A 27,339-nucleotide genomic window follows, 5' to 3' on the forward strand; every position below is an offset into this window, starting at 1 on the left:
ATGGTCCTGTTGCCTGGTCTGTTGTTCTTTCTTATGGGAGAACCTGCTCGGTGCATGGCGAGCGATGGAGACTTTAAATTGAATGGAGACATCCGCCACTACGCCGTGGCCAACGGCACTGTTTACATCGCTACAGAAGAAATACTGTACCAGCTGAGCCACGACCTGACTCTTGTCCATAGTCTGAGCCAGAGGGGAATCCTGATCGATAGCGACCAGTTTCGCCGGGTTTCTGAGACCAATGAGAGAAACGCAACTTTCAGAGTCAACATATTGGTGCCGTTGGTTGAGGATGACGCTCTTATCAGCTGCGGGGTGATCAAGTGCGGTTACTGCGAGGTGCTGGACCTGAAGAACATTTCCAATGTGCGGTACTATGAACACGTCCAGGTGGGACCCTTAAACCACAGCAAAGCGTCAATCGGCTTCCGGGTAAATGTAGAGAAGAATAGTCCGACCCAGACCGAGACTTACATTATGGCAGCCATAGGCCTACAGCAAAACAACGATTCCATAAAGTCCAAGTCCATCTGCGCTGAAACAGATACTGTGCAACTTCATAATACGAATAATAATCAAGAAGGAGGCATATTTTCCATTAATGACCAATTCAAAACACCTAAAATCAACATGAGAAACAATGGTGACTTTAGGGAGTTTGTGGATGGATTTCAGATCAATTTAACCATTTATCTTTTCTCCAACCTGCCCTCGAAGGACAACAGCAACAAAGTCCGTCTCCTTTGGTTTGAAGGGAAAAATGGCAAATCGGAGACTCTGGAGTCGCTGCGGGGCGCGACTCTCCGTATCTCTGATGATGCTACAGACAGGCGCAGCAGACTCCTGGCCTCCTCGGTGATCCCGGGCGGCCTGCCGGTTCTCTGGAGCGGCGTGTTTAGTCTGGACGGAGGACAGACGAACACCGTGCTGGCCGTGTTTGACATCAGCCCTGATCTCACCGTAGAGGCCGATAAGAAGAAGGACCCAGATTTCTGTAGTAGTGACTGTAACCAAGAACAACTAACGGTGGTGGGTTGGCCGCGTAGGCCTATTATGGATAGTTTTTAAGATATCGCATAGCCTACCTGTTCTCAAACATTTATACAATTAGCCTTTGAAACCAAAAGTAATAAGTTATTTCGACTTTGCTAGTGACAGCATATTCGAGGGAGGAACTGGGTAATGCTGAAGCTTCTATTGCACAATAAAGGCACAACTATAGTCAATAGTTTATCATTCATGGATTTTGATGGAAGTCTGTTCTTCCAATAGCCTAGATAAAATAAAATAAAATTGATTAAACTTTGCCTTGGTAATTAAGGCATACATATGCATTAGCCTATATGCAACATGCATTATAAATTAACAATAATTATGAAATACAAAATTAAACATTTTGAGATTTCAACTTCTTATCTCCTAATTATGACTATCTCCTAATTTGTACTAACCATGGTAATATTTTTATTAGCAAGACCAAGTTTTCATCATATTGTATTTTTGTACTGGTGGAAAAGCTTCACACACATATATTTTTAATTCATTATCAGTATTTTAGTTAGCCACACTGTTTAAAGGCTTCTTAATGAAATGTTAGCTGTGTCAGTGTTTAGGCTAACAGTTTCACTGGACCCAGTGGGTTAAATTAGCAAGTATAGTTGTGTGTGTTTAATCTTCAATTCATCATGTTGTTACTAGCAAAGTGTAGCCTACTGTAGCTTAAGTCATTGGGTATGATACAGACTTGATTCAAACAATGAATAATATTGAATCTGATGTGTGCCCACATGAATGATAATTTATGTAGCTGATACTATCTACAACATAAGCACCTCACGATCATGTGCCTGACTTTAAGTGCACTTGATCACCCAGCCTCAATGCTTCAAAGCTAATCTGATGCTCATTGTGTTTGTGTCTCTCAGCCAAAGACACTGAAGCCAAAGACGGTGCTGTTCAGGCAGAACTACATGACCTCTGTGCTGGCAGTGAAACAGAAGGCCTGGATGGTTTTCTTCATTGGGACAGGAGATGGTCAGCTTATTAAGGTGTGTATAAGAAGTGATATATACCTTGTAAAATAGAATGTCAAAGAATAATAGCATTTCTTTCTCCTGAACAAGTGTTTATTCAACGATGAAGCATGACATTCTAGAGGCAGAAACCTGCTCCAAAATCCTTCATTCCAATTTTGAATTAGAACCACGATGTGATTTTTTTTTACTTTCACAAGTGCAGAAGGGCAGGCAACAGCGAATCTACAGTCCAGTCTGTATTACCGACCAGCTTCCTGTCACCTCCGTCTTTATTTCCTCTGCCATGCCCATCACTGTCTTCTTATCGTCTCCTTGATACAATTATACAAATATTCTACACACACTCTTTATTCACACTCCCTCACATGATAAAATAATTTAACCAAAGTCTTGGAAAAAGCCACAGTATCCCTCCGCTAGACACAATAGGCTCCTTCATCCCCAGTTTACTCTCACAAGTGTATTCCTTACAGCTCTGCTGCTGAGGTCTTAACACAGAACAAAAAAAAATGCTTTTCTCTGAACTCACTGGCAAATGTAACACATTGCAGATGAACAGGTAATAGCTCGTAGAAAATACATATGTTGCAAAAAGGACCAGGAACTTGTGAGTGGAGCAGGTCTAACCATTCCGTCTAAATGTACTTGTCAGAAAGCTAATTATTGATCCCAATAACATACCCACCTTAGCACTGTCTTGTCATAGTTCAACAGAAGCATGGCACAATGCATTCACTCTGAGAGGGCTGGTAGAGTAAAAGGCAGTTTTACTTTAAATAAAGGGAGTGGTCGATAAATAGGTTGGCACTCAGAATAAGCAAACTGTTCCATGAGGGTCTGAGCAGAAGGGAAGGCACTGAGGAAAGATGCAAGTAAAACACACATAGAAAAGACAACAGACTCAAGAAGGCAAACACAGCTGCAATTATACAACAGTAATAAGGCTTACTTAAGGCTGTCCTCCAGTCCATATACACTGGGGCTGATTTAAGACATTGGGTTCAACAGTGCAGACAGGGGAGAAGTCAGGTGTATGGTCAGGTTATCTTCAGAGGAGAGAAATTCCAGAACAGACTCGGAGGTTGAAGAAGCGGACACTGTATACATCATGTCATTCCTGCTTGAACATAAATATACAGTTGCATCATATCCTGCATTCTGGTAAATGGTGAATTGAGTTAGTTCATCAAAGTGGAATTGTCATGATGTGGAAATAGTGACAGAAACTCAACATCAGCATGAATCTGGTGTGAACATGTAGCAGAGGACAACATCCCCATTACGACTGAAAGTCAGCAGTGGACCAAGGTTTTCCAGGAGTCATTAGCTAGTGGCTTGACCTATAAGAGATGCCTTGCCACAGACATACCAGGAAATGCAACCCTACCTCTACAGAATCCCCACAGCCATTGATTGCTGCAGCAAAAACAATTCCCATTACATTGTCCTTACCGGTCATAATATACAGGTACATAACACTCTTACATTATATTTTAAAGAGTTAGGGTTAGTTATATGCCAATTATGTCCTTAAAGGAATTTTTTTAAATTATTTTGCTGGCCACGTAACACTAAAGTGCAGCTCACTGTGAAACGCATGCGAACAATGACGTTAATTATGAAGCCTAGCATCTAGTCATAAAAGCTGTGTTCATGTGAGCCAAGGCAACTTCAAAATTCAAATTAGCAGCGCAAGTTCCCAACTTAAGTTAAGTTAAGCCTGCTGCCCTTCCAAAACAAATGGATAAAAATACAATTTGTTGGTTAAGATTGATATCTATCAGCAGAGCAGCTATGACAAACATAACACTGCTTCACTCTTGTTGTCAGCTTGCTGTGGACAAGAACTATCACACCACCTGTCCCAGGGTGCTCTACAGGGCCAATGACGACCGCCAAGTGTTCCCCAAAATACATCTGGACCAAGTGGATGGTAAACACGTGTATGTGCCATTTAGAAACCAGGTAGGTGCATTGTGCATGTTTTCTTTGTAAAGCTTCGGCGAATACTTGGAGACGTTGAATGTTTAAAATTGTACAGATTTTCTTTGTTAACATAATGTCATGTCAAAGGTGCTCTGAGGAACTTTCAGTTTGTATTAATTCTTGCGACCCCTTTGGACAGAAGTGCTAGTGATTTTACAATGCCATATGTTGTTCCTGGGTATACCAATGACAAAGGCATTAAGAAATCATATATAAATGAGCATTCTTTGCACTGATTGTCTGATTTGCTGTTACATGTCATTTATGATCATCAGAGGAAAAATGAGACTGTTTAAAAAATATTTTAAAGTTTCTCGTAGCACCTTTAATGTGTATTAATGCGTGTTAATATGCGTTTTTGTTTTGTTTTAGATGAAGCGTTTACCTGTGTCAAATTGTGGCACACACACAACTTTGGAGGAGTGTTGGTCAGCACAGGATCCATACTGTGTCTGGTGCAGCACTGGAAGGTCAGAGAAACAACATTTGCAGTTGACGTCTTATATTTGTAAACCTGGTTAAAAAAGCATGTTCTCCTCCTAGTTGCACATTTGAAGATGACTGCCAAAGTTCGGACTGGTTGTCCATTCCTGGTGATTCTCAACAGAAAATGGTTTCCTTCAATGTTGTAAAGGACAGTAGTGGCCAGGTAAAGAATACGTTCAAGTTTTTACCAATAGTCGGTTGTTGTGGCTGTCAGTTGTTTCTCTTTGACACTCTCATCACAACATTTCTCAGATCAAACTTCACATCCAGACACATCTGACTGTGGGCCAGAGGGCACAATCCAACTTCACCTGTCAATTCTCTGCAAGCTCCCGTGAGCTCTGTAGCAGGAAAAGCAGTCCTGCACAGTTCCCACAATGCACCTGCATCCTTACAAATAGCACACTTTCTGCTGAAGGTCAGTGACTTTTGACTTATATAATAATCCAGTGAATCTGACAATCATGGACATTTACAATGAAGAACAACATGTGTGATTCTCAATACATTATGAACAAGACTCTGACATTGACTCTATTCATTTCACTCAACAGGCCTGCCTGTCACAGTCAGTATTACGGTCGGTTCGAAGAAATGGTTAGAACAACTGAAGCTATCCAACTGTGCTGACATCAGGGGACCACCAACCTCTCTCCTGTAAATCCACTACCGTTTCAAGAACTTGAAATATATAATTTCTAACATAAGATAGAGCTGAAAAGTTTAAAAAATTGAAACGAATAAAAAGCCAGATAAATCAATGATTAGATTGTTTTCACTGATCATACCGCAGGAGTAAGTGGTGCACTCAAAATGGTAGGTAATGACACTGGACTGCACACAGTGGCCTTCATAGAACTCCAAACTAGAAATGAAGTATTCCAAATGAAAATGCATGCAAGTTGGACAAGCAACAGATGTTTGCAGCCCAGTACAATTTGGAGTTATGTTCGTATTCAAGTGTTATCCACAAAAAAAAGTGATGAAGCTTTTTTTCTCTTCAGGTGTCGGCAGTGTATCGAGGCTGGGTGTGAATGGAGCAAAAACAGCTGTTCATGGGCATCTCAAGGAGTGGGGAATGTAATTATACATGCTCTATGTGTTTTTCTTAACACATATGATTCCAGACTTCATACATATTGTACATTCATGCTAGGTTTCCAAGTTCTGCATTCTGAGATGCAACAGCACCGCATTCAATTTGAGATATGTTCAACATTGATAATAACACCAGAACTAGGGCTCTAAGATTCAGATATTTGTAACTACTAGTTAAAAAGAATGCAAGATAAACTGATGACTAAAACATTGTATTTTCACTTAGACTCATAAAATGTTTTGCTCTAGTCATGCACATTTTTTCAGTTGAGTTTGCTTGTAGGAATGTCTCTTGCGCTCAGAACTTAATACATTGTTATAATTTCTATTTAGTATTATTATATTAATCTATATGTAAAAGAAATTGTCATACATTTTAGTTCATCCACTTGCTTACTTATTTGCATGCCTAGCTTTAGCCAACCTGGTGAAAGCCTGGAAAAGAGGAAACATAACACTTAGCTTCAATACAAATTTACATAAAGTGATACCTTTCTGCAACACCAAAACCATTTTATTCACCTGTTACCATGTAACCATTTCATGTGTCTTGTTGGTTGAGTTGACAATTGCAAAGAGAGAAACTTCACTATTGAGATCTACTGGGCTCATTGGGCCTAGATGTTGCTGATCAGTAATAATTACACCCTATGTTTGTTAGAGCAAAATATTTCATTATATTTTTATTACAAAAAAGTAGTTGGAATATACAGTGCTACTTGAAAGTGTGTGAACCTCTTGAGCCTTTTGGAATTTGGAACTGGTATTGCTAAAAATGTTTCCAGTTTTTATTAGCTAAACTATCGTTAGCCAAAATCCCTTTACATTTAAAGTAATGTAAACCTGCTTAATGTTCTTCCTCTCACTTCCTCTAGCAGGACAGTGTTTGCCAAATGATGGAGTCATGGGGGAACTTTTCTGTGAGTCTTAATTCTAACACAAAGTCTTCCCGCTAATGCCAATTTGCACTCAGCAGAGCTTATGACTTTCAGTAGAAGTTAATGCATTAAACCTGATGACCTTTGTGTGTGTGTGTTGTTCTGTCAGAGACCAGAGATCTCCTCCATCAGCCCCAGTGTGGTGTCTTTCTACGGCAGAAACCATGCTGTGTTGTCCGGTCATAACCTCAGGGACGTGACCAGAGTGAGGATTCAGGCTGACATGGACTGCAATCCACAAGAGTGAGTCACTTTACAAGGAACTAAGATTTTGCCTATGCTATGAATAACGATTCAAAGATAGCAATTATTTACAGGGAAATGCCACCCATATTTTGAAGGTGGAATCAATGAATATCTCATCATGATCTGCTACGTGTCCATACTTTGTGTGTTGAGAAAAAATATTCTGGTGTTAATACACAGCCTAGGCTCTGCAAATGGTATGTAAACAATGGATATGTTCAAAGGTGGCCCCCCGTAGCTAGCAACATGCCCGTTTACAGAGCCTAGGCTGCGGATTAACACTGGATAATTTTTCAGTGCACATACAGTACAGATGGGTAGCGGATGGGATAGGAGGAGATATTCACTGACTTTGAAAAAAAGTTGTGATTTAAGTTGTGTTCTTTTTGTTTTGTTTGCAGTAGAATTATAAACTGGTTGAATATAAAACCATGTTGATTTGCTGCTACCAGGTTAACAGGTTCTGCATACTATAAAGTGAGTATTGATCTCAGTGAGACTAACTGGTTGCTGTCTCCCACTGTGACATTCTGTGTGCTCTGCTCAGGTCTCCTGTATGGAACAACACTGGTGTCAATCTGACGTTTCATATAAACAAGACTGATAATAAAGGCGTGGTCAAAGTATGTGTTCTCCTACGAGATGGTAGTTGCCATGGCAGCGCTAAAATCGCCTACCAGTCATCACCAATTTGCACTAACATTGAGCCCAGCAGCACGTGGATCAGGTATGACTATGATATGTTGCCATTTTTATACTGCCCAAACTGAAATAATGTTTCAACAAACTAAAACTGGTTCACATTATGTTTTGGTAGAATGCTGCCATCGATAAATCATTACCATAACAAACTAAAAGAGCAGTGAAAACTTAAGTAGGTTATTTTGGGAACTGCCCCCAGTGCAGGAAACATGACAATGTTATAAGTGAGGAACAGTTGCAGGTTAAGGGTCATTTTATGGGGAAAGAAAACCACTTCCCCAAAGTAATGTCTTTCACCATATGAACACTTCCCTTTTTAGTTGCAGCAACTGAAGGAGTCACTTCTGCCTTTGCTTTTGCATCTTCACAAGCAATACTTAAGAGTTGTGTGACTGTGACAAGTTATGTGCATAGCTTACACAAAGAAAAACATAATGCCAGGGACAGAAGCATTCATTTCCCACCATTATGTATAATAAAGCAAGATAGAGTATTGATAGTTTTATCCAGCACACACCCTGCCATTGCACAGAAACTCAGCCCTTTTTTCTGTGATAACATTAAGGCATGGCAGTTTGTCAATGTATCAACCAACAGACAGACATGTGCGGTCTTTATTGAGCCGATGACCTTGTTATGGATATTCATGATCCTAATGCTTTTTAAGACCTTCTTAGCTTTACTAAATGGATGATCTTTTACTGCTGCCCCAGGCCAAAATGGCTCATTTCAATGTTTTATAGATTTCCCAAACGTTTGTCTTTGTTAGATACACTTATTTGAATGTACTTCGATGTCTTTGTTTGACAGTCATAATGTAGTGAACATTGAAGCTTTGGAGGGACACAACAAGATTTATATGTTGGTCATCCTTAAAAATCCTTAACATATAGAAATGTGGTAGACATATAGGTGTGTCTTTTTTATCATTTTAGGATATCATGGTAAGAAAACGCTTTTCCTAGATTCCAATCTGTATTCAATTTCTTCTCCTCTGATTGGATGCTGCCCTGTGTCCTGTAGTGGCAAGAGGAACATCACACTCATTGGATCTCACCTGGAGTTTGTGGAAGGGGTTGTACATAACCACACCCATCAGGAAGTCAGACCTACCAGAAACAAACATCAGGTGGGTTCGTCGACACGCACAGTGTCCAACTGTATTAAATGTCAAAATACAGGATCATCATCCCATGTAATCCTTTAGCATTATCTTGTGTAATGGTTAATATGTTGATTACATTATACTTACCCTACTTGCATTTTAAACACATGTACAAACATTCATAGTGAATCATGTCATTTATTATGTCCCACCATGTTAAGATTAAATGTTATATAATAATATATTTTTATTCTGCAATATGACATACTACTTCTAATTCTACGTTTTCTTCTTTGACACCACATTTTTGCTAGTTATGTTGTAGTTGTATTAGCATATGTTGTAATAATATAACAACCAGTGTCATATAGTTCCCTTGTATTATGCAATATATTCCACATGTTGCATCACCTTGCCTTGTTTACTGTGTCACCATGGCATGATATGCCATACACAGATTATATCATATTATTCTTTATTTAACACATCATTTTATTTTTCACATTCACCACAGAATCTCACCTATGACACACCTGCAGCTGAAACCACTTTTACAAGCAGTGTGTTTTTGAAAGTAGCCAATGAAACCTTGGCCTGCTCCACAACAATAACCTACTATCCAGACCCCGTGTTCACCAGCTTCACGTCCACGAGGACAGGGAACGATTTCCAGATCACCATACAGGTGATGCATCATTATTTTTTTAGAGCGCATGCACAAATCTATGACATCGTGAATACAAGCAAGGTCAGCATTTTGTTTCTGTTGTCGTTTAAGAAAGAGGCAGACAAACTGGAGATGACCATGGCAGAGTTGTCAGTGTGGGGCATTCATAAAGAAAAACAATACCCCTGCATCATGGAGGCCAAAGAAACCGATAACAAGACTGACTTCTTTATCTGTGAAATTCGAAACCCAGGCGACGCTACATTTCAGCGGTTAATGGTAAATCTTTCAGTGAAGCTGCAACAAGCTAGAAAATGCTATAGCTAAATAAATGTTATTGTGATAATAGTTACATTCGTGCCTTGTGAATTCCTTTCAACTGGTGTGATTACTGCTCTTTTACAGATACAGTATGGAGACAAGAAAGTAGAACTACTTACTTCTTCTTTGAATGTGGCCCTCTTTTCTCTGCTTGTCTTTCTGCTGATACCTTGTATTATTGTTGGTGAGTATGTAACATAAGGTTTATCGATTGTATAATAGTGTTCTATTGTAGTTTGAGATTAAACTTGTCCGCTTGTTTTCCAGTGGTGGTGATTGTCTATCGAAGCAAACAGAAGAAGCTCACTGATCAAATGAACAAGCATATGGAAGACCTGGAGATGGACATCAGGAATGACATCAGGCAAGGTAAGTCCCAAATATTCACTATGCATCTGTACGTTAAAAGCCCATGTTGAGTATTGAGGTACTCTTCAGTTGTATCTTTCCTGGAAAACATTGTCTGTGATCAGCTCAGAATTCAGCTCAGTGGCTATGTGGGTTACTTGGTTACAATTGACTGAAACGTTTAAACAGTGGGGAAAAGGCTCCAATTTGGACAACTCGGAACACTTACATGTAAACCTCCCAAGCCACACTGCAACATAATCTTCTGCTATATTTGTAAACCATTATATTTTTTCAGAAATATGGCTGCTTCAAGCGGAAGGTGAACCTGCTATAAACCAACGCAGTCACCTGATGGTTTTTGATTTGCATGTGGGTTGAGGCGGAGGTCGTGCTTGTAGCCATAGTAGGCCACCACAGAGCCACCATCACAAGAAAACCATTACATTCTTACATCAAGGCCTGTTAAATGAGACTGATCATTTCGGGTTGTGACAGATGCAGTGGATTGAAGCCATGCTAGCGGTGTCGTTCTGTGCTACTGTGCCTAAGTTTGGCCTTAGAACAGCTAGAATGGCAGTTACAAATTATGGAAGCTTTGTATATACTTGATAAATGACTCCACCCCTCCATCCTTGTGTTAAACCACTTCTCTTTACAATCCGTTAACGTGGCCTCAACAAACACACATGCAGCTACAGTATTTCATATGTTGTGAATTACCCTGAACTGGTTCTTCTTTCTGATATCTTACACGTCACATGAATACGGTTGATGTTAAAGGCGAGATCTTTTTTGTTAAAGAAAAATGTTATACACACATACACTCACCTAATTTGTAGTAATCTGCTTTGGGCCTGCAATGGTATCAGAATAGTTTGTGAATTGCACTGCCAGTCCACACCTGGGGGGTATACTACGAAGCGAGATTAAGGGCTGAGCGATGTCTGTTGAGTCTAAAGCGGTCTAAAGCCAGCATTTTCAGTATCACGAAAGGTGGCTCTCTTTTTACCTGGCTAGATCACCGTGGTAACAGAGGCTGCACGGCTAACCTGCTCAGAGCAGTTTTTGTTTCAGAGTTTGAGCTTAAATTCGGCTCTTAGAGCGCTGCCCTTTAAGGAAACTACACATTTTGAAATCCCGCAGACCTGACTATATTGTCTGAGCGATACTTCTCACTGAGTAAACTAGTTAAATCAGTAAACTTATTGATCAGTAAGTTAATGAACAAAACGAAGCCGTGACATAAGGCTTACAGCAGAGTGAACTGTAACATCGCGCTGTGGCTTTTTGCCACATGCATACAGTTATTGATGCAGAAAATGTTAAATAGTCTAGACCTACTGTATGCAGCGCTACTCTATGCTCTCACCTCAAATGGTTTTACCTGGCGATCTACACACACTGGCTCTTAATGAAGCGTTCTATAAAATCACAGGTTGCAACATTATTTCACTGTAGGCTTCTTTCTTTTCATCAGTTGCGATTACAGTTGGGACGTAACAGGTGACAGCTGTCACAGTTCGGACATCGCTGCAGACTCGCAGGTTAAGCTTCTCACAGTAGATTCATATTTGTCCGGAAAATACAGACTAGCCTACAGGTTTTGTATCTAGGCTATTTATTTTAATGGTATTTATAAGATGCAAATAAAGGGCTAATAGCTTAAATCAAAATCAAAATTTTATTAATTTTGATGTGGCCCAAAACTAACGTGATTTTCCACATAGGCTATGCTATTCATTAGGGGACAGTGTCAGACTTAAATCAGATTCTTAAGTGTAGGATTATCAACTAGGCTAAATGGTGTACTGTTTAAATCCGAGTTCAACCTTTAATTGCTTTATAATGTCACGTTACGCACGAGAACGATCTGTAAAATAAATTAATCAATTCAGTAGACAACATTCCACTCTCTCCTTATTTGCAGTAAGAGTTTTTTTCGGCTCTTTGTTTTCTGCTGTTCTGTGATAATTCAGACTGACAAACTCTTCCTCTTGAGTGAAGTCAGCGAAGTCAGCTGCTGGCAATCAGTCCGTTAGTGTAAAGTTAGCGGCACAAGATCAGTCCAGTCTGTGCGGAAGCAGAGTCAAATGACGGTCAAACGCCCCCTCTCATGGAGACGCGCACAGAGCCTGAAGCTGAAACCCTCGTTCAACATAAGAGGTTGATAACTGCCTTCGTGATACCGGTTAGCTCTGAGCGAGGGTATGTGTTATGTTGAACCAGATCAAAGAAAGAGAGCCGGGCTCTGTTGAGTTTGCTTTGTAGTATACCCCCCTGGTCACCCTTTGTCACTATAATAATAATAATAATAATAATAATAATAATAATAATAATAATAATAATAATAATAATAATAATAATAATAATAATAATAATAATAATAATAACAATAATAATAATAATAACAATAATAACAATAATAATAATAATAATAATAATAATAATAATAATAATAATACACTTAACTGTCCTCCACAGGGTTTGTGGATCTGCAGACAGAGAAAGCTGACCTGATGGAAAATGTCGGAGCGATTCCTTTCCTGGATTACAAGCACTTTGCCTCCAGAATCTTCTTTCCTGAGGTACAGGGGAGCTGAAATAAAAGCAAAGTTTGCTGTAAACCGTGAAATATAACAAATACATCATCACCAAAGTTCCCTTTCTTTTTTTCTTTTTTTCAGAGTGGATCTTTAATGACATCTTGTGTCAGAGACATTGGTCAGGTAAGGTTTGACACCAACGATGGTTGATGTTGGTGAAACTCTGTAACTGTGTCAAGTGATGTGTTGTTGTATCTGACCTGGAATCAGGATGCGGTGAAGGTTCAGCTTGACGAAGGCTGCCAGAGCTTGTTCACGCTGCTCCACGACCAGCTCTTCCTCACAACTATGGTCCACGCTCTGGAGGAGCAGAAGAGCTTCACCCTCAAAGACAAGTCAGTGAATGGTTTTCTACTGTGTGTGTGTCTATTATATACAGTTGTAAATCTTTTTTTATTATCTTCAGTTTCAGATTTTTATTTGGCTTTTTTATTAATCGTGTTCCATTCTTGACAGTCATGGTCCCTTAAAGTGAATCCTATTTCACTCACTTTTCGTCCTTGGATCATTTGTATGGCTCTAATCAGGCTTGTTTTGTCTGACTAACAGTCCAACACCCAGAGATAATGAGTTTACTGTCATGTGACAAAGAAGTGCCTCTAATCTTCTCATTGAGACAGTGAAATTGGATAGTGTTTGGCATTTATGCTTGAAAATAACTGAAGCAATCATTTAATAGTCAAAACAGTTGCAATAATTTTCAAATCGAGCCGATAGTTGAGTCTGTTCAACGGTTTTAGTCTATGCTATCCTGCTTTCCTTAGGCTCCGTATCTATCTATCTATCTATCTATCTATCTATCTATCTATCTATCTATCTATCTATCTATCTATCTATCTATCTATCTATCTATCTATCTATCTATCTATCTATCTATCTATCTATCTATCTATCTATCTATCTATCTATCTATCTATCTATCTATCTATCTATCTATCTATCTATCTATCTATCTATCTATCTATCTATCTATCTCTTCTCTCTTACATGAGAGATGGCATGAGGCTGCTGCTTCATATGCCACGTTGGAGCAGTGCAAGCCAAATGTTTGTCAGTGTTAATGTGCCCACCTGTCCTGCTGTGCTCAGGAATCTTATGTACAGATGTATGTGTAGACTATCGGAGTCATGTAATGGCATAATCACAACTCTAGTGAACCCTACAATGAGTGCGGTTAGGTTCACTTCCACATTATGGAACCATTGGCGCTTTAGCCTATATGCTAATATCTGAACACTCTTTGTGTAGTGTGGAACTGACAGCTGGAGTCTTTTTTAGTCTTTTTTATTGTTGTTTGTCTTTTTACTGTTTTTGTATTGTATTATGGACCGTTTTTCTCTGTCTGGAATAAAATTAAATCAAAATCAAATCAATCTTACCTGTCTAGCCATTCAGTTATCATATTGCATATTTTTTATGCTCCACTTTCTCTGCTATGTATTGGGCTTGAACTCCCTGCCTGCATCCTGTTCTTGCCTAATGCTGTCTCCTTACCTTTTCTGTCCTCTAGGTGTGCGTTGGCGTCGTTACTGACCGTATCACTCCATAAAAACTTGTCTTACCTGACGGAGGTGATGGAGGAGCTGCTGAGGGCTCTGATGCAACAGAACAGCAACACCCAGCCCAAGCTGCTGCTACGCCGCACAGAGTCCATTGTGGAGAAACTGCTCACCAACTGGATGTCCATCTGCCTGTATGGACACCTGCGGGTCAGTTGCTCTCACATTTCTTAGGCTTTCCTGTTCTATAAAGCTTAAAGTGGACCTATGATACTTTTAGACTTTTATAACCTATAAACGTTGTTATAATGATTTATAGTCATGTTTAACCATACTAGAGCTAGAAGCTCAAAGCAGTGTGTAGAGAGAGACTGCTGTGCTCGCTAGGGTAAGAGGAAGAGTGTCCCGAAAATCTACATAGTTTTTTGTGATGTGATTCGTGTCAGGTTGCTCTATAGCAGTTTTTAACAAGAAATTAAGACCAGAAAAGTAGTATAATGGGATCTCTTTAAAGGTTCAAAGTTCACACAGCAAGTTTTAGCCACGTTAGCGACTCTAGTGACCACATGGCTTTTCATGTAGTGCCAACATAAGGTCAAAAATGTATCTTCTCTAGTTTTGTAGGTATTTTATCATAAACCAAAATTGTAATCTTATACCCATCAGCCTCAATTGTTCTTTGTGTTTGATAATGAGCAAATGTTACAAAGCTAAGATGCTTATCTTCAACGGTAAACATTAGATCTGCTCAACATCACCGTATTAACATCGTCACTATGAGCATGTTAGCATGCTGCTGTTTGCATTCAGCCCAAAGCATCACTCTGCTGCCAGCAAGGCTGCAGACTTTTATTCTTGTTTTCACTTTTGACTCATCAACGTGTGAAAATATTGGAGAAATATGTAATTAACCTGACACACTGTGAGGTAAACAATAACCTGTTGTGTGAAGTTAAAAACAGACCATACAATTACAACATACAGACCATGCATCATAATACAAGTGATTACACCAAAGTCCTCACTCTGGCAGGACTGTGTCTGAATATACACATTTTAGGCAGAGCACAAGCAAGCCCTTTAAATATGATATGCATTTATTACCTTTGATTATTCACATCTTGTTAAGGCATGTCTCTGTAATGAGACTTCATGTGTGTGTGGTTAGAGTCTCATACCCTCCAAACCTGAGTTGTCACTTCTGCCTTTTGACAAACCACATCCACTTTACACCTCATCTGGCCATAGTCCCAATAACGTCTAAAGGAAACATTACCATGGTTACGCACATTAGCTTCTGTACAGCTATCATGCACCCAGAGGAGTTATTGACCTTACCTACATACAGTTTAACATTTGACTCAGCTCTGTTAAAATCATGCATACATGTTTCATTCTTTTTCATACACTTGTTTGTCAGTAATACATTCTTGAGATGAGAGTTTTGTTTTACAAGCCTTGCCTTTTTTGTAACTGGGCAGTGTAAAGCAGAGGGAATTAAATACAAAAATGCCCCATACTGAACTGTGCCACTCAGAAAGCTCTGCAGTGACTCACTACAGCTTCTGAGCCTTGTTCCTGATTCTGATTTTTCTACAGGAAAGTGTGGGCCAGCACCTGTTCCTGTTGGTGAGCGCTCTCACACAGCAGACCGCTAAAGGACCTGTGGACAGTGTGACAGAGAAAGCTCTGTACACACTCAGCGAGGACTGGCTGCTGTGGCAGGCTCAAGACTTCAGCTCCCTGGTACAAACACAAAAACACACACACACACACACACACACACACACACACACACACACACACACACACACACACACACACACACACACACACACACACATTTTGCATATAAGGGTTTTTTACACACGTAAGTGGATTACTTACCAGGCAAGAGGTCATTTCTTGCGTGGTGGTTTTACTTCACACTATTTGCACAGCATTACTACTACACTATGCAATGTTGCATTGGCTTGTACCTGCGTGTTCTTTGTCAGTCAATCACAAGTTTAGACACACTGTGCTCTTACATGTGGAAGAGATCATCAACGCTTCCCATTTCTCAGTTCTGTTTTTGGTTTGTTAGTTTGTTAGGCACAAAGCTGTACTTACTTACTAACAGTACTCCAATCTTCCAATACACACATTTTGTTATCAAAAATGTCAGTCCTCAGAAGCCTCCATATATTTTAAGGTCCTTTTGAACGTGCAGAGCAATACAGCTTCAGTAAGCTTGACATGACTTCATATACTGTATGCAGCAATCTCATTTACTGGATGTGGAGAAGAGAAGTTCCAAATTAGTTTCTGAAACACACTGACAAAAATAAATGTCAGATTCCAGTCATCTTATTAGGAAGGCACTGAATGTGGGTTTATTAACGCTCAATGTATCTTGTTCTGCTCATTTATTTTTAAACATCAGAATGTTGCATGTTATGTGCCTAAGTTCAGCTTCACAAAGCTGCATGACTAGCAGTGACACATTCTGGAAGCTGTATAGTTGATAAATGACTTAACCCTGTGTTAAACCAATTCTATTTAAAATCTACAGCTAACTAAGCCTCAACAAACATACATGCAGCTATTTATTTATGTTGCGAATTACTCAGATTTGTTTTTAATATAGTACTTGTCACATGTTGATGTTGATGTTACAGGGGGCATATTATGAAAAACCTGACTTTTTCAGTCAGTGTAAAAGAATGTTAAAAGGCACAAAACTGTACTTACTTACTTACAGTACCCCAATCTTCCAATACAGACATTTTGTTCTAAGAAATGACGCTATAATATTATATTTACAAATTGTAGGTCAGATTTTAAATTCTCACCCATCTGGATTCTTTTTCGGTCTGGACTTTACTTTATAGGAAAACATCTTCATACTAAAGTTGTTTGCCACAATGAGAGAATGGAGACAGCTTGTTGCAGTTGATCCTGAACACTTCCTCCATTTATTTAAAAATCCTTTTGAACATGCAGAGCAATACAGCTTTAGTAAGCTTGACATGACTTTATATATGCAGCAATCTCATTTCCTGGACGTTCCACAGAACAGAAGTTCCAAAATTGTTTCTGAGACATACTGATACAAAAATATAGCTCAGATTACTAAACCCATTGCTTACTAAACAGAGGTTTGTTGAGGTGAATTAGTGGACCTCGCTAACATAAGTGAAACCAAAAAAAAAGTTTCAGCTCATCATCCTACTGGCAGGAAATAACTTGCTGTCAAACTTTGACACTTAGAATGAGAGTTTTTGATGTTTGGTTACAGCTGTGAAAGAGAGAGTGAGAGAGAGAGAGAGAGAGAGAGAGAGCTTTCAGTGTGTTGACTGGAAACTAAATATTGAGAGAAGCTTGGGTCGATCAAAAACCTATTCTTAGTACAGGAGTTTTTCTCCTGAATATTTGCTCAACCACTGCAGCTCATCTGTTAGTATCCTAAACAGAAAGAAAATTGTTTTGTCAAATAAAAAAAAAACCCTACATGTCAAAGTCAATCATATTTTACAAGAGGACATATTTAAAAGTAGGAAGACACTGCGTACGTGCTTTCATTTACTTTAATGTGCTGATCCTGATGAAGAGAAACCCTCAAATACATCCAATTTCAAGCTGACAGAACCTGTACGAGGAAGCAGCTACTTACAGCCAGATTCTTGACGAAAAACACCCAGTTCAAGGAAATATAACATCTTAGCATTTCTTAGACTAAACACATCAATGAACCCACGCACCGTACGAACAAGCTTTCTTTGAACACACCCTACTCTTCAGAGCTAGATAGAGAGCTTCATGCACTACATGCAGTCTTGTTCATTTTGATTTCATATTATGATATGAGGTGATGTACGGTATATGTTGATTTGAACTATTATAAAAAACATTATATTTAACAAATTAAAGACAAATATCTAAAGCTCTATGGAAATGAAGATGAAGTAAAGATGTTCAAATCACGCTAACTGTCTTGTTATGAAATGTCCGACAATAAGTTGACTACATGCGTTTGACAAACACACTGGCTGGTATTCAAACCTGCAAACACTTGGATGTTATTAAGATTTTCTTGAACATCCAATGTACAGGGGCAGCAGTGGACACATTAACACCCTGCACAGAAAGGCACATGTTTGAAAACCTGTTGAATTAAGCAATACGCTCCCCTAGTGTGACACTTTACTGTGTTACATCTTCAGTACATGTGTTCCCTCCTCTTTTACACTTTCCATCTCCATTTATCTTATCTGACACGACACATCTTTGGTCGTCACATACTTTACTACTCATTCTCCGTCCATTAGACCGCATGTGTGCATTAGCCGCAAACCGACAGGAAGGAAATAAGATGGAGGCTGATGATACATTAACTCTTGCAACACTGCTGTGTTTAGCCACACATTAGCCACACCCTCCCTCAAAGATCCCTAATGTAATGTACTAAGAAACAGCTGCTGTTTCCATGAGGCTTTGATTCAGTTACTGTTTGCATGATGGGAAAACTGAGATTAGCATTAGTGGTTATTTAGGTGGTGTTTGTTGAGTATGGCTGCAAGTGTGCATGTGTGTGTGTACTGTTCACAGAAACTGAAGGTGCTGTTTGCAGTGGGCAGCGACGGAGAGGTCAGCGAGCCGCTGGAAGTCAATGCTCTCAGCTGTGACACAGTGGAGCAGGTCAAAGAGAAAATCCTGTCCACCTTCAAGGCCAAGTTTGGTTTCCCCTACAATACTGCCCTGAGGGAAGTGTGTCTTGGTAAGAGACAGACCAGTGCCTTTTAAATATTAAAGTTACACTTGATATCATAACCACCCAACACAGGACATGATCCGACAGACAGGTCTAGTACCCAGGGGGCAAAACCCTCTTTTTTCTGAAAACAGACATGGGCATTTGTAAAAGGCTGTTCACCTGAAATGATATCTAGGACCTTCAAGGATCACAACCTGGGTGGACAACCTGGTCAACTACCTGCTGGAAAGCTACAGGGGGCCGAAATAGAAAATCAGAACCATGGTTTAATGCAAGGGTAAAACTTTTTTTTTTTAACTTATAGATATCATCTTGAAACTTTGCCAGTTGATTACTGGCATTAAAACAATGATTTTTTGTATCGAAGTTTTTTTCAAAAAAATTTAATATAGGGGAGAGTGGCCTAAGTTGTGCAACTTTTCACTCAAAGTGACTTTAAAGTAAGGCCTTGACAGTAAAGTCTCCAACTCAAATATGTACATATATTTCAGGGTGTTGTGCATCCCTGGCAATAAAAACTTTGGATCTGGAATAAACTGTTGAAGAAATATAGCTTTCGGGAAAAAAAGTTGTCTTGATGCACAACTTGCCCCCGGTGTGGTGTAAGTTGTGCGGTTGGAGAGAATAGTGCCAGAATGGGGTGAATTGTGCCATTGATATATATCTCATAAACTGTAATGCAAGACAAATCCATAAGACAATTACTTATTTAAGGTGTATTTAAAGTAAATAAAGTAAATAGTTGACAAAGATTGAAGGACAATTGTCTTAAACAAGGCCTAGCAGATCTAATGGTTTTACCTGCAAAGCTCACAATGACAAAGTCACCATCATCATCTTTCTGGCCATCTGAACTCTCATCAGTGGTGTCGTTAAGTGGAATTGAGATGTCACTCTCTTCTGAGCTACTGTAGACAATCACTTTCTTTTGGTGACCAGCGTATACAGCCATGCCACTGGCACAACTCTCAGAAATGTACTTTGCACTAGTTGCTCCGTGCTTGTGGAACCAACTGCCACCTGACAAATGTGATTCCCCTACGTTTCTGCCTTTAAATCAAGGCTCAAAACCCATATGTACACCCTGGTGTTTCCTCCCCATTAACTATCTTACCTCTGCACTACTATCTGTGTTTATGTGGATGTATGGGCTTTACGTCTTTTATTTAGGTTATTGTTATTTTACCTTCATTGTTTACCTACTGAATGCACTATGTACAGCACTTTGGACAGTGCAAACTGTCATAAATGTGCTTTTATAAATACATTTTACTTACTTACTTACTTATAACTCACCCAGGCCCTTTGGCACAAATAACCCCACTCCCAGAAATTTGGATAATAAGCATGATGCAGCAATTTAGGGCTGACATCGTGCTAACTGTATAGACTCAAAATGTAGCATACCAAAGCACTAAAACATGTGTCAAATGTTTTCAAACTTGTCTATAATTGTTCAGACACAATAATCAAAAAACCTTGATCATGGAAATTTTACTTTGAAAGGCAAAACACAGTTTTTTGAGCTTAAATGTGCTTATATCTTATTCCTTGTGTCTCCCTTCTTTACAGGATGAGTTCTTTAATGGATGGCTCTTCTTAAATATGTGGTCACATTTCCAATTTCTTCCACGGTTTTCTAGAAACAAGGGGTGGCACAACTTCCAAAATGCACAACTTAGGCCACTCTCCCCTATATGCAAATTTGGCATATTTCACAAATTATGCACAAATTTGCACATCTTTAAAAAACAAAAATCTAGATATTGGATAAAGCCAGAGTTAAAATCTTTATTGCATTTTGACATTATATAAGTCTGTTAAGTTTCTACATAAACTTCCTCTGTGAGAAATGTTGTGATAATTCTGAATTGATAGTGGTTAGATTGACATGATTTGATAGTTTTTTTCATTACTCTCACCCAAAAATCTCAACTTCTAAGTCACTGACATCAACTAAACTTTCCATAATCATTCTCAGCACAATTCTGAATGTTATTAAAGAAGGATTTTTTACACAGCCTTTTTTAATTTTATAAATCAAAAAATACTATGTACAGGTCTTAAAAATGCATTACGGCAAATGTGTACATAATTTGTGAAATATGCTAAATTTGCGTACATATTCCAAAAATTAAAAAAAAAACTTTAATACAAAAAATCATTGTTTTAATGCCAGTAATCAACTGGTAAAGTTTCATGATGATATCTATAAGTTAAAAAAATTAAATTTTACCCTCGCATTAAACCATGGTTCTGATTTTCTATTTCGGCCCGCTGTAGCTTTCCAGCAGGTAGTTGACCAGGTTGTCCACCCAGGTTGTGATCCTTGAAGGTCCTAGATATCATTTCAGGTGAACAACCTTTTACAACAGCCCATGTCCAAAAAATCACTTTGCCCCCTAGTTATAGTCTATTGTGCGCATTAATAGCACCACGATTTAAGTAGAAATAGCACCCGTGCTCACTGTGGCAGTGCAGTTTGCGTGCATTTCCCCCCTTTGCACGTGCTTTGTGAATTGGACGGTATCTGTTTCTCTCATTTGCACAGGTTTAGTTGCAAAAGCAGCGCAATCCTTTCCTGGATTTGTTCCTATGTCGACATGTGAAGAAACTGCTTAAACAAAACACTGTTAGCATGTTCCTTACAAACTACAGTGCCTAGCGGTTTTAGTGAAATTACTGTGCCTCTAGTATTAATAAAACTATATACAACATATAACCTGTTTTTAAAGCTTCAATACTGTTTAACCATCATTTGCTCCCTTTTCCCACCAGAGTATGAGAGGGATAGTTCGTTTGTCCCTCTTGAAGAAGTGGACGCGAGCTCTGAGGTTATCGGGGAGGTGACAATGCTCAACACACTGAAGCACTACAAGGTGGGGAATGGGAGTATTAAAAACAGCAGTGTTGGTTTAAGGGGGGCTATCAGTTTCTGTCATACTTACATACTCTGTTGAGGGAACTGTGTGTCTTGTTATTGAGTGTCTGGGTGTTGGATAGAAGATGCTGCTTAGGGTGCAATGTGAAAACACGACCACTCCCCTTCTCTCACTTTGAGTATTATTGTAGCCGTATTCGCCCTACAGGAAAAGAGCAAACATACGAGTACTTTCAGTGGCTCTCATATCACATTTGCATGACGGCTTGACAGGACTGGATTCAAAATGTTAATAACAAGGCCCTCGTGGTGAAGGCTGCCTGTAATATTTTGAACATCGTCAGATTAGATCTAACAGGAAGAGGCAGAGAAAAGGAAGAACATGAAAAAAGTGACACAACAGTTAGTAATCTCTCTCTCTCTCTCACACACACACACACACACACACACACACACACACACACACACACACACACACACACACACACACGCGCGCTAAAAGAAAAAGGCAAATCATCAGTCCTGCCTGCATACTCTTTTACCTTTATTACTGAGAAAGTTGCTGTTTCAATTTAGATGAATCATTTTGACAACTTAATTGAATGTGGGGAAAGAAATGAGATGGCTTTGGTGTGACGAGATGGGAAGCTCTTAACAATCTCATTAGTCATTAAAGAGGAGAGAATGTTCACAGAAAGAGGGAGAAAAACTGGAGGAAGAGTGCTTTGTAATGGCTTCTTAATGGGAAAATTGACTTTTTTGTGCTACATACATTTCAACCTATCAGAATACTGTCAGAGCGTGACCAATATGGACTCTTTTGCGTTACAACACATTTGCTGAGTTGTGTGATTGCCCGGTGGCCTGGACTGTGGTATAAATGCTTTGTAATGTATTGCTAGTAGAATAAAGCATATGGTAAGTTAAGTTGTTTTTATGAAGTTCCTGAAAAGCTGCTGTTAATGAACATCTTGCAACAGCAACACCGTAGGAAACTATTAACCTAAATGTCTGTGGGGATTTTCTGTGGCTGGCTGTGGTTTCCTATACAATAACACAAACTTGAATGGTAAAAATGAAAGCGTGCCGGATGTAAATGACGGGTTTTATTGCACAATCTGTAGTCTTTTTTATACATTTAAGCTTTCTGAAATGTAAAGACTCTGCAATTGTTTGTTCTCATACCATGCTGTTCTAGCAAGGTTAAAGGAAAGATCATTTATTTACCTGTCTGTGTGGCTGTGTTGGTACTCCTGTAGGTTCCTGAAGGAGCAACAATCAAAGTACTTTCTAAGAAAACTCATCCCCCTCTGAGTCCTCAGGGAAGTGTAAAGGGTAAGAAGGAAAACTATGTATTTACAACTTAAAGGAATAGTTTTGATAAAACATTTTTTTTAACTATTAGCTTTTTAAGCAAGAGGTGGATGAGAAGATCAAGGCCATTCATGTCTGTCCCCTAAATATGGGGATATAGCCAGGAGGGGATTAGTTTATTTTAGCATTAAGGACGATTAAGACTGGACGCAGGGAGAAATGTCTAGCCTGGCTCAGTCCAAAGTTCAGAAATATCCTAGAACTACAAAATGTTACAACTAATCCATACGCACCAAAACAAATGTTTTAATGGCAGAGGAGGAAGCTCATCGTGTCTGCTAATTGTTTTTCCTTTAGATGATGAGAACTTCTCTAGAAAATACTTCCACCTGGTAAGAGGCACTTTGTGTTTTCTGTTTTCAGAGGTGAATCATTGAATCAGTTTTTAATCCCTGTAAATATTGTACACATCACTGAATATTGTTGACTCATTTCATGGTGGTTTGATGCTTGTTTCCTGCAGATTGATCCTGATGTCGACGAGGACCAAAGAAAGAACCCAGAGAGGAAGAAGTTAAAACTGAAAGAAGTGCACCTCACCAAGCTGCTCTCCACCAAGGCAAGAGTAACACCTCCTCTACTCAGACACCAACACTAAGAGAAGCCATACCAGAAAGTCTCTCTCACGGTTATTTTTGACACCTGCAGCAGTGTTAATGCCACCAGGGGTTTGACAAAATCTCTTTAGTTCCGTGTGTAAAAGAAGAACATTGTCACAAGCCGTTATACAGCCTGTGCAGAGAGATGCATTGTTCAAAGGTCACCTAGTATGCAAAATGCACTTTTTCATGTTTCTTTTCAGCATTTATATGGGTCCCTGGTTTGAGACTCCCATAGTCTTTTTTTCTCCACCTCCACCTTCCTGAAAACATGTGTTCAAAAACCCCAGTCAGATTTCACGGCCCTTATGACAGAGGCTGAAAAGAGGAGATTCAGCAATGGCACTGTGAGAAATATAAAGGGTTTTTTGGACACTACAACATGGAAACTTATTCTAGTATGAACCCAAATTACAACTTTGATCCTGAAAATAAGCATAATAAGCATAATGTGTCCTTTACAGTAAACCTGTATCAGAAGCACCGTTACTGTGATCGCAGCTTTACTGAATTTGGAGGGGTTTTCATTTTCCACTGTGATAAGTGTAGAAGGCGCTTTGAACTTCCATTTCTTTTAGACAGGATATTAATAGCTGAGGTGAGAGTGGGGGAGCACTTACACTTTACTAAAGAAGGGTCGCAACATCTCATTCAAAAACTAGAAAGATTCAATAAGCTGTTCTCTACAATCACTTTCTTTAACATTAATAATGCTGTTATTATAGATGTGAACAATACGTTCTGATCGTCCTCTTCAAGGTGGCGGTGCATTCGTTTGTGGAGAACCTGTTCCGATCTATCTGGGGGATGCCGCAGGGCAAAGCCCCGCACGCCGTCAAATACTTCTTCGACTTCCTGGACACTCAGGCAGACAACATGAAGATCACTGACCCAGATGTCCTGCACATCTGGAAGACCAACAGGTAAGTCTGGGTCAACAGCAGCTCTGCGGACAGGAGGAACAATAAGATGTGTACATGGAGAGGCAGTGCAGTGTGTGTGACCTGAGTTTTCTGTTGTCTCGTTACTAGCTTGCCCCTGCGTTTTTGGATCAACATCCTGAAGAACCCGCAGTTTGTCTTTGACATGGAGAAGACTCCAAATTTGGATGGCTGCCTGTCTGTCATCGCTCAGGCCTTCATGGACTCCTTTTCTCTTAGTGACACCCAACTAGGGAAGGTAAAGCACAGAGCAATGTCTCAATGGGTACACTCACACTCGGCCCGGTTGATCTGTGCAGTGCTCCTTTCTCCCCCGCTGGCCAGGCCAGGACTGCACTCACAATGCTTCAAAAGACTCATGCCTTGGCTAGATTGCGCCTTACCAATATGTCACCACGACTTAATACGCACGGGTTTGGGTTTTGGAGCGTATTTGTATCCGATTGTTGTTGAATATTTACATCCAGCCAAATTTGCAGCAAATATTCCACTTCCACATCAGACCAAGGCCAACCCTTCTGCAACAGAGCACGGACGCATTGGGTCGCGGGGAACAGTCTCATATAAATTGACGTCAGGACCCCCGTAAATGTGCATGCTGGTGACGGCTCTGCTTGGACATTACAATCCGTACTGTGCCAAAGCACACCAGGCTAAGGAAGTGCACCATGCTCAAACGAACTAGACTATAGCCGTCAATGGTGTTTGCGCACTGTACAAGTGCCTTGCGTGAGTGCACCCAAAATGTATAATTGCAGGAAAAGTGCATTTTTCCTTTCTTCATTGAGACAGTAAGTAATAATGGAGATGACTAATATGAAAGTATAACCATGCCTCTACCTACAGGAGTTTTGCACCTACAGTATGAATGAAACAAAACAAGTTTCACACTAAACTTTGAATATTGTTGTGTTCCAGCATGCACCAACCAACAAGCTCCTTTATGCCAAAGACATTCCCAAGTTCAAACAGGAAGTGAAGACCTTCTACAAGCAGATCAGAGACCAGTCACAGATCACAGAATCCCAATTCAAGGACTTCCTGCTGGAGGAGTCAAAGGTAACGTCCACTGCAGGACAACGTCTCTAAAAACAGTGAGGAAGGCAGTGAGTGGATGACTGTTATTTTTCATTCATTTCAGAAACATGAAAACGAGTTCAATGAAGCTGCAGCCCTCAGAGAGCTCTACAAATACATTCAGCGCTACTTCACAGAGGTCAGTGTCACGTTTCAATTAGGATGTTTAAGATGATTTTTAATGCATAATGAAACCCCTTTATGAACTGACTATGCTGGAGGCCACGTCTGGTTTGTTTTGAATGCATTTCTGTTCCATGTTAACAGCACTCACCAAAACTGCCAACTTTCTGAGACAGACAAAAATGTCTCTTTGACCACCAAATAAATGTTCCATGATGTTGTCACAATTCAGACAATATAGTGAAAAAAAGGTTGACACTTCTCTTTTCACACTGATTCAACATTAAAGTCTTTGTCGTGTGGGCGATTATCTAAAGCAGAAGTCATAGATGTGTGAGCACGCCCTATGCTAAGGAGAGATGCAACCTGTCTAGGCGGCTAGGCCTATGGGGATCATATCTAAAATATGATGCTGCTTGTGGTCACGTCTATGGTTATTATGAGACATTAGAAATGTATCAATTCATACTGGAGGTTTCTGCTACAGCAGCTTACCCACATAGTAAAAGATGCAACTGAGACGGGGACAGCTCCAGCCAAGAGTGGCTTACCGACAGGGGACTGTGTGGAGAGGAAATGAGATTTAAAACCTTATGACTTCCTGTTGTGGTGACAGAGCAGCACTCTTTTCAAATCAACAGCTTTATAAACAAGCTGCATTATCCAGCTAAAATAATCCTAACAGTTATCTATAACTTAAAACATTTTAAAGTGCAGCATCACAGTTCCATATCTTTGGAGTGTACACCTGAGTTCTATGTGAATATCATCAGTGGCAAACTTAGCCATTTGGGGGCTCCAGGCGAACAGTCATTTGGGGGCCCTTGCATCTACCGCTCTAATGTACGCATAATGAGATGATACTCCATACAAACTATACTTACAATGCGGACTGACGTTTCGCTTGGATGTTATTAAAGTAACGTTACTTCAAGAGAGTAATTAATGCTCATGAAGAGGTTAGTGGCAATAGTTCTTGCTCCACTCAACCTGATTATTAGCTGACTGTTACAAACTGTTCTGGCGGAGCAGCTTGACTCTCAGCCGGGTGCGAGGCAAAAAATAAATAAAAAATACGCTGTGCATCACTAGGCTACAGAATAGGCTGGCCTGATGTGAAACGTCTCTAAAATATAGGCTACCTACTCAGGCTCGCCAACATAAAACAGACGCGCATAGGCCGGATGAGACAGAAGTGGGGGAAAAATATAAAGAGGGCATTTTGGGGGCTCCAGGCCATTGCCTGGTTTGCCTCATAGTACGGCCTCTTCTTAATATCATTATTTTGCATTTTCATGACAAGCAGACGGATTAAAAGATGTGCTTTTAATATACCACACTAGGAAAAATGTGAGTTTTAATATGCCTGCTTAAGTTCTTATGAGAGATATTCTGGGTACGTTTGCCTTTGCCAACAGATAAAGGAGAAACTGGACCAAAATGGAGCCCCTACGGAGCTGACGGAGCAACTGCATCACGTAAAAAACTCTTTCGATGGACTAAAAACCTGCTCGTGGAACTGAGCCACCATACTTTCCCCTCATGGAGTG

General features: G+C 39.7%; 1 protein-coding gene across 1 annotated transcript; it reads left to right on the top strand.

Annotated features, from left to right (window-relative positions):
- plxnc1 (plexin C1) lies at window positions 1-27,335 on the top strand (the record flags this gene model as incomplete). Its single annotated transcript, XM_080051214.1, has 31 exons — window positions 1-1,020; window positions 1,926-2,048; window positions 3,867-4,001; window positions 4,395-4,492; window positions 4,566-4,671; window positions 4,761-4,926; window positions 5,063-5,165; window positions 5,513-5,588; window positions 6,482-6,526; window positions 6,654-6,787; window positions 7,338-7,517; window positions 8,516-8,621; window positions 9,112-9,282; window positions 9,376-9,543; window positions 9,670-9,769; window positions 9,853-9,954; window positions 12,418-12,521; window positions 12,621-12,662; window positions 12,750-12,874; window positions 14,050-14,248; window positions 15,638-15,784; window positions 18,629-18,797; window positions 21,573-21,673; window positions 22,935-23,010; window positions 23,347-23,381; window positions 23,513-23,608; window positions 24,408-24,571; window positions 24,680-24,827; window positions 25,508-25,648; window positions 25,731-25,805; window positions 27,208-27,335. 31 exons carry the CDS (start codon window positions 1-3, stop codon window positions 27,310-27,312), a joined length of 4,560 nt encoding a protein of 1,519 aa, XP_079907340.1. The 3' UTR covers window positions 27,313-27,335.
- Window positions 27,336-27,339: the final 4 nt, after the last annotated feature.

The sequence above is a fragment of the Ammodytes marinus genome (genome assembly GCF_949987685.1).
Source record: "Ammodytes marinus genome assembly, chromosome: 22".
NCBI lineage: Eukaryota > Metazoa > Chordata > Actinopteri > Uranoscopiformes > Ammodytidae > Ammodytes > Ammodytes marinus.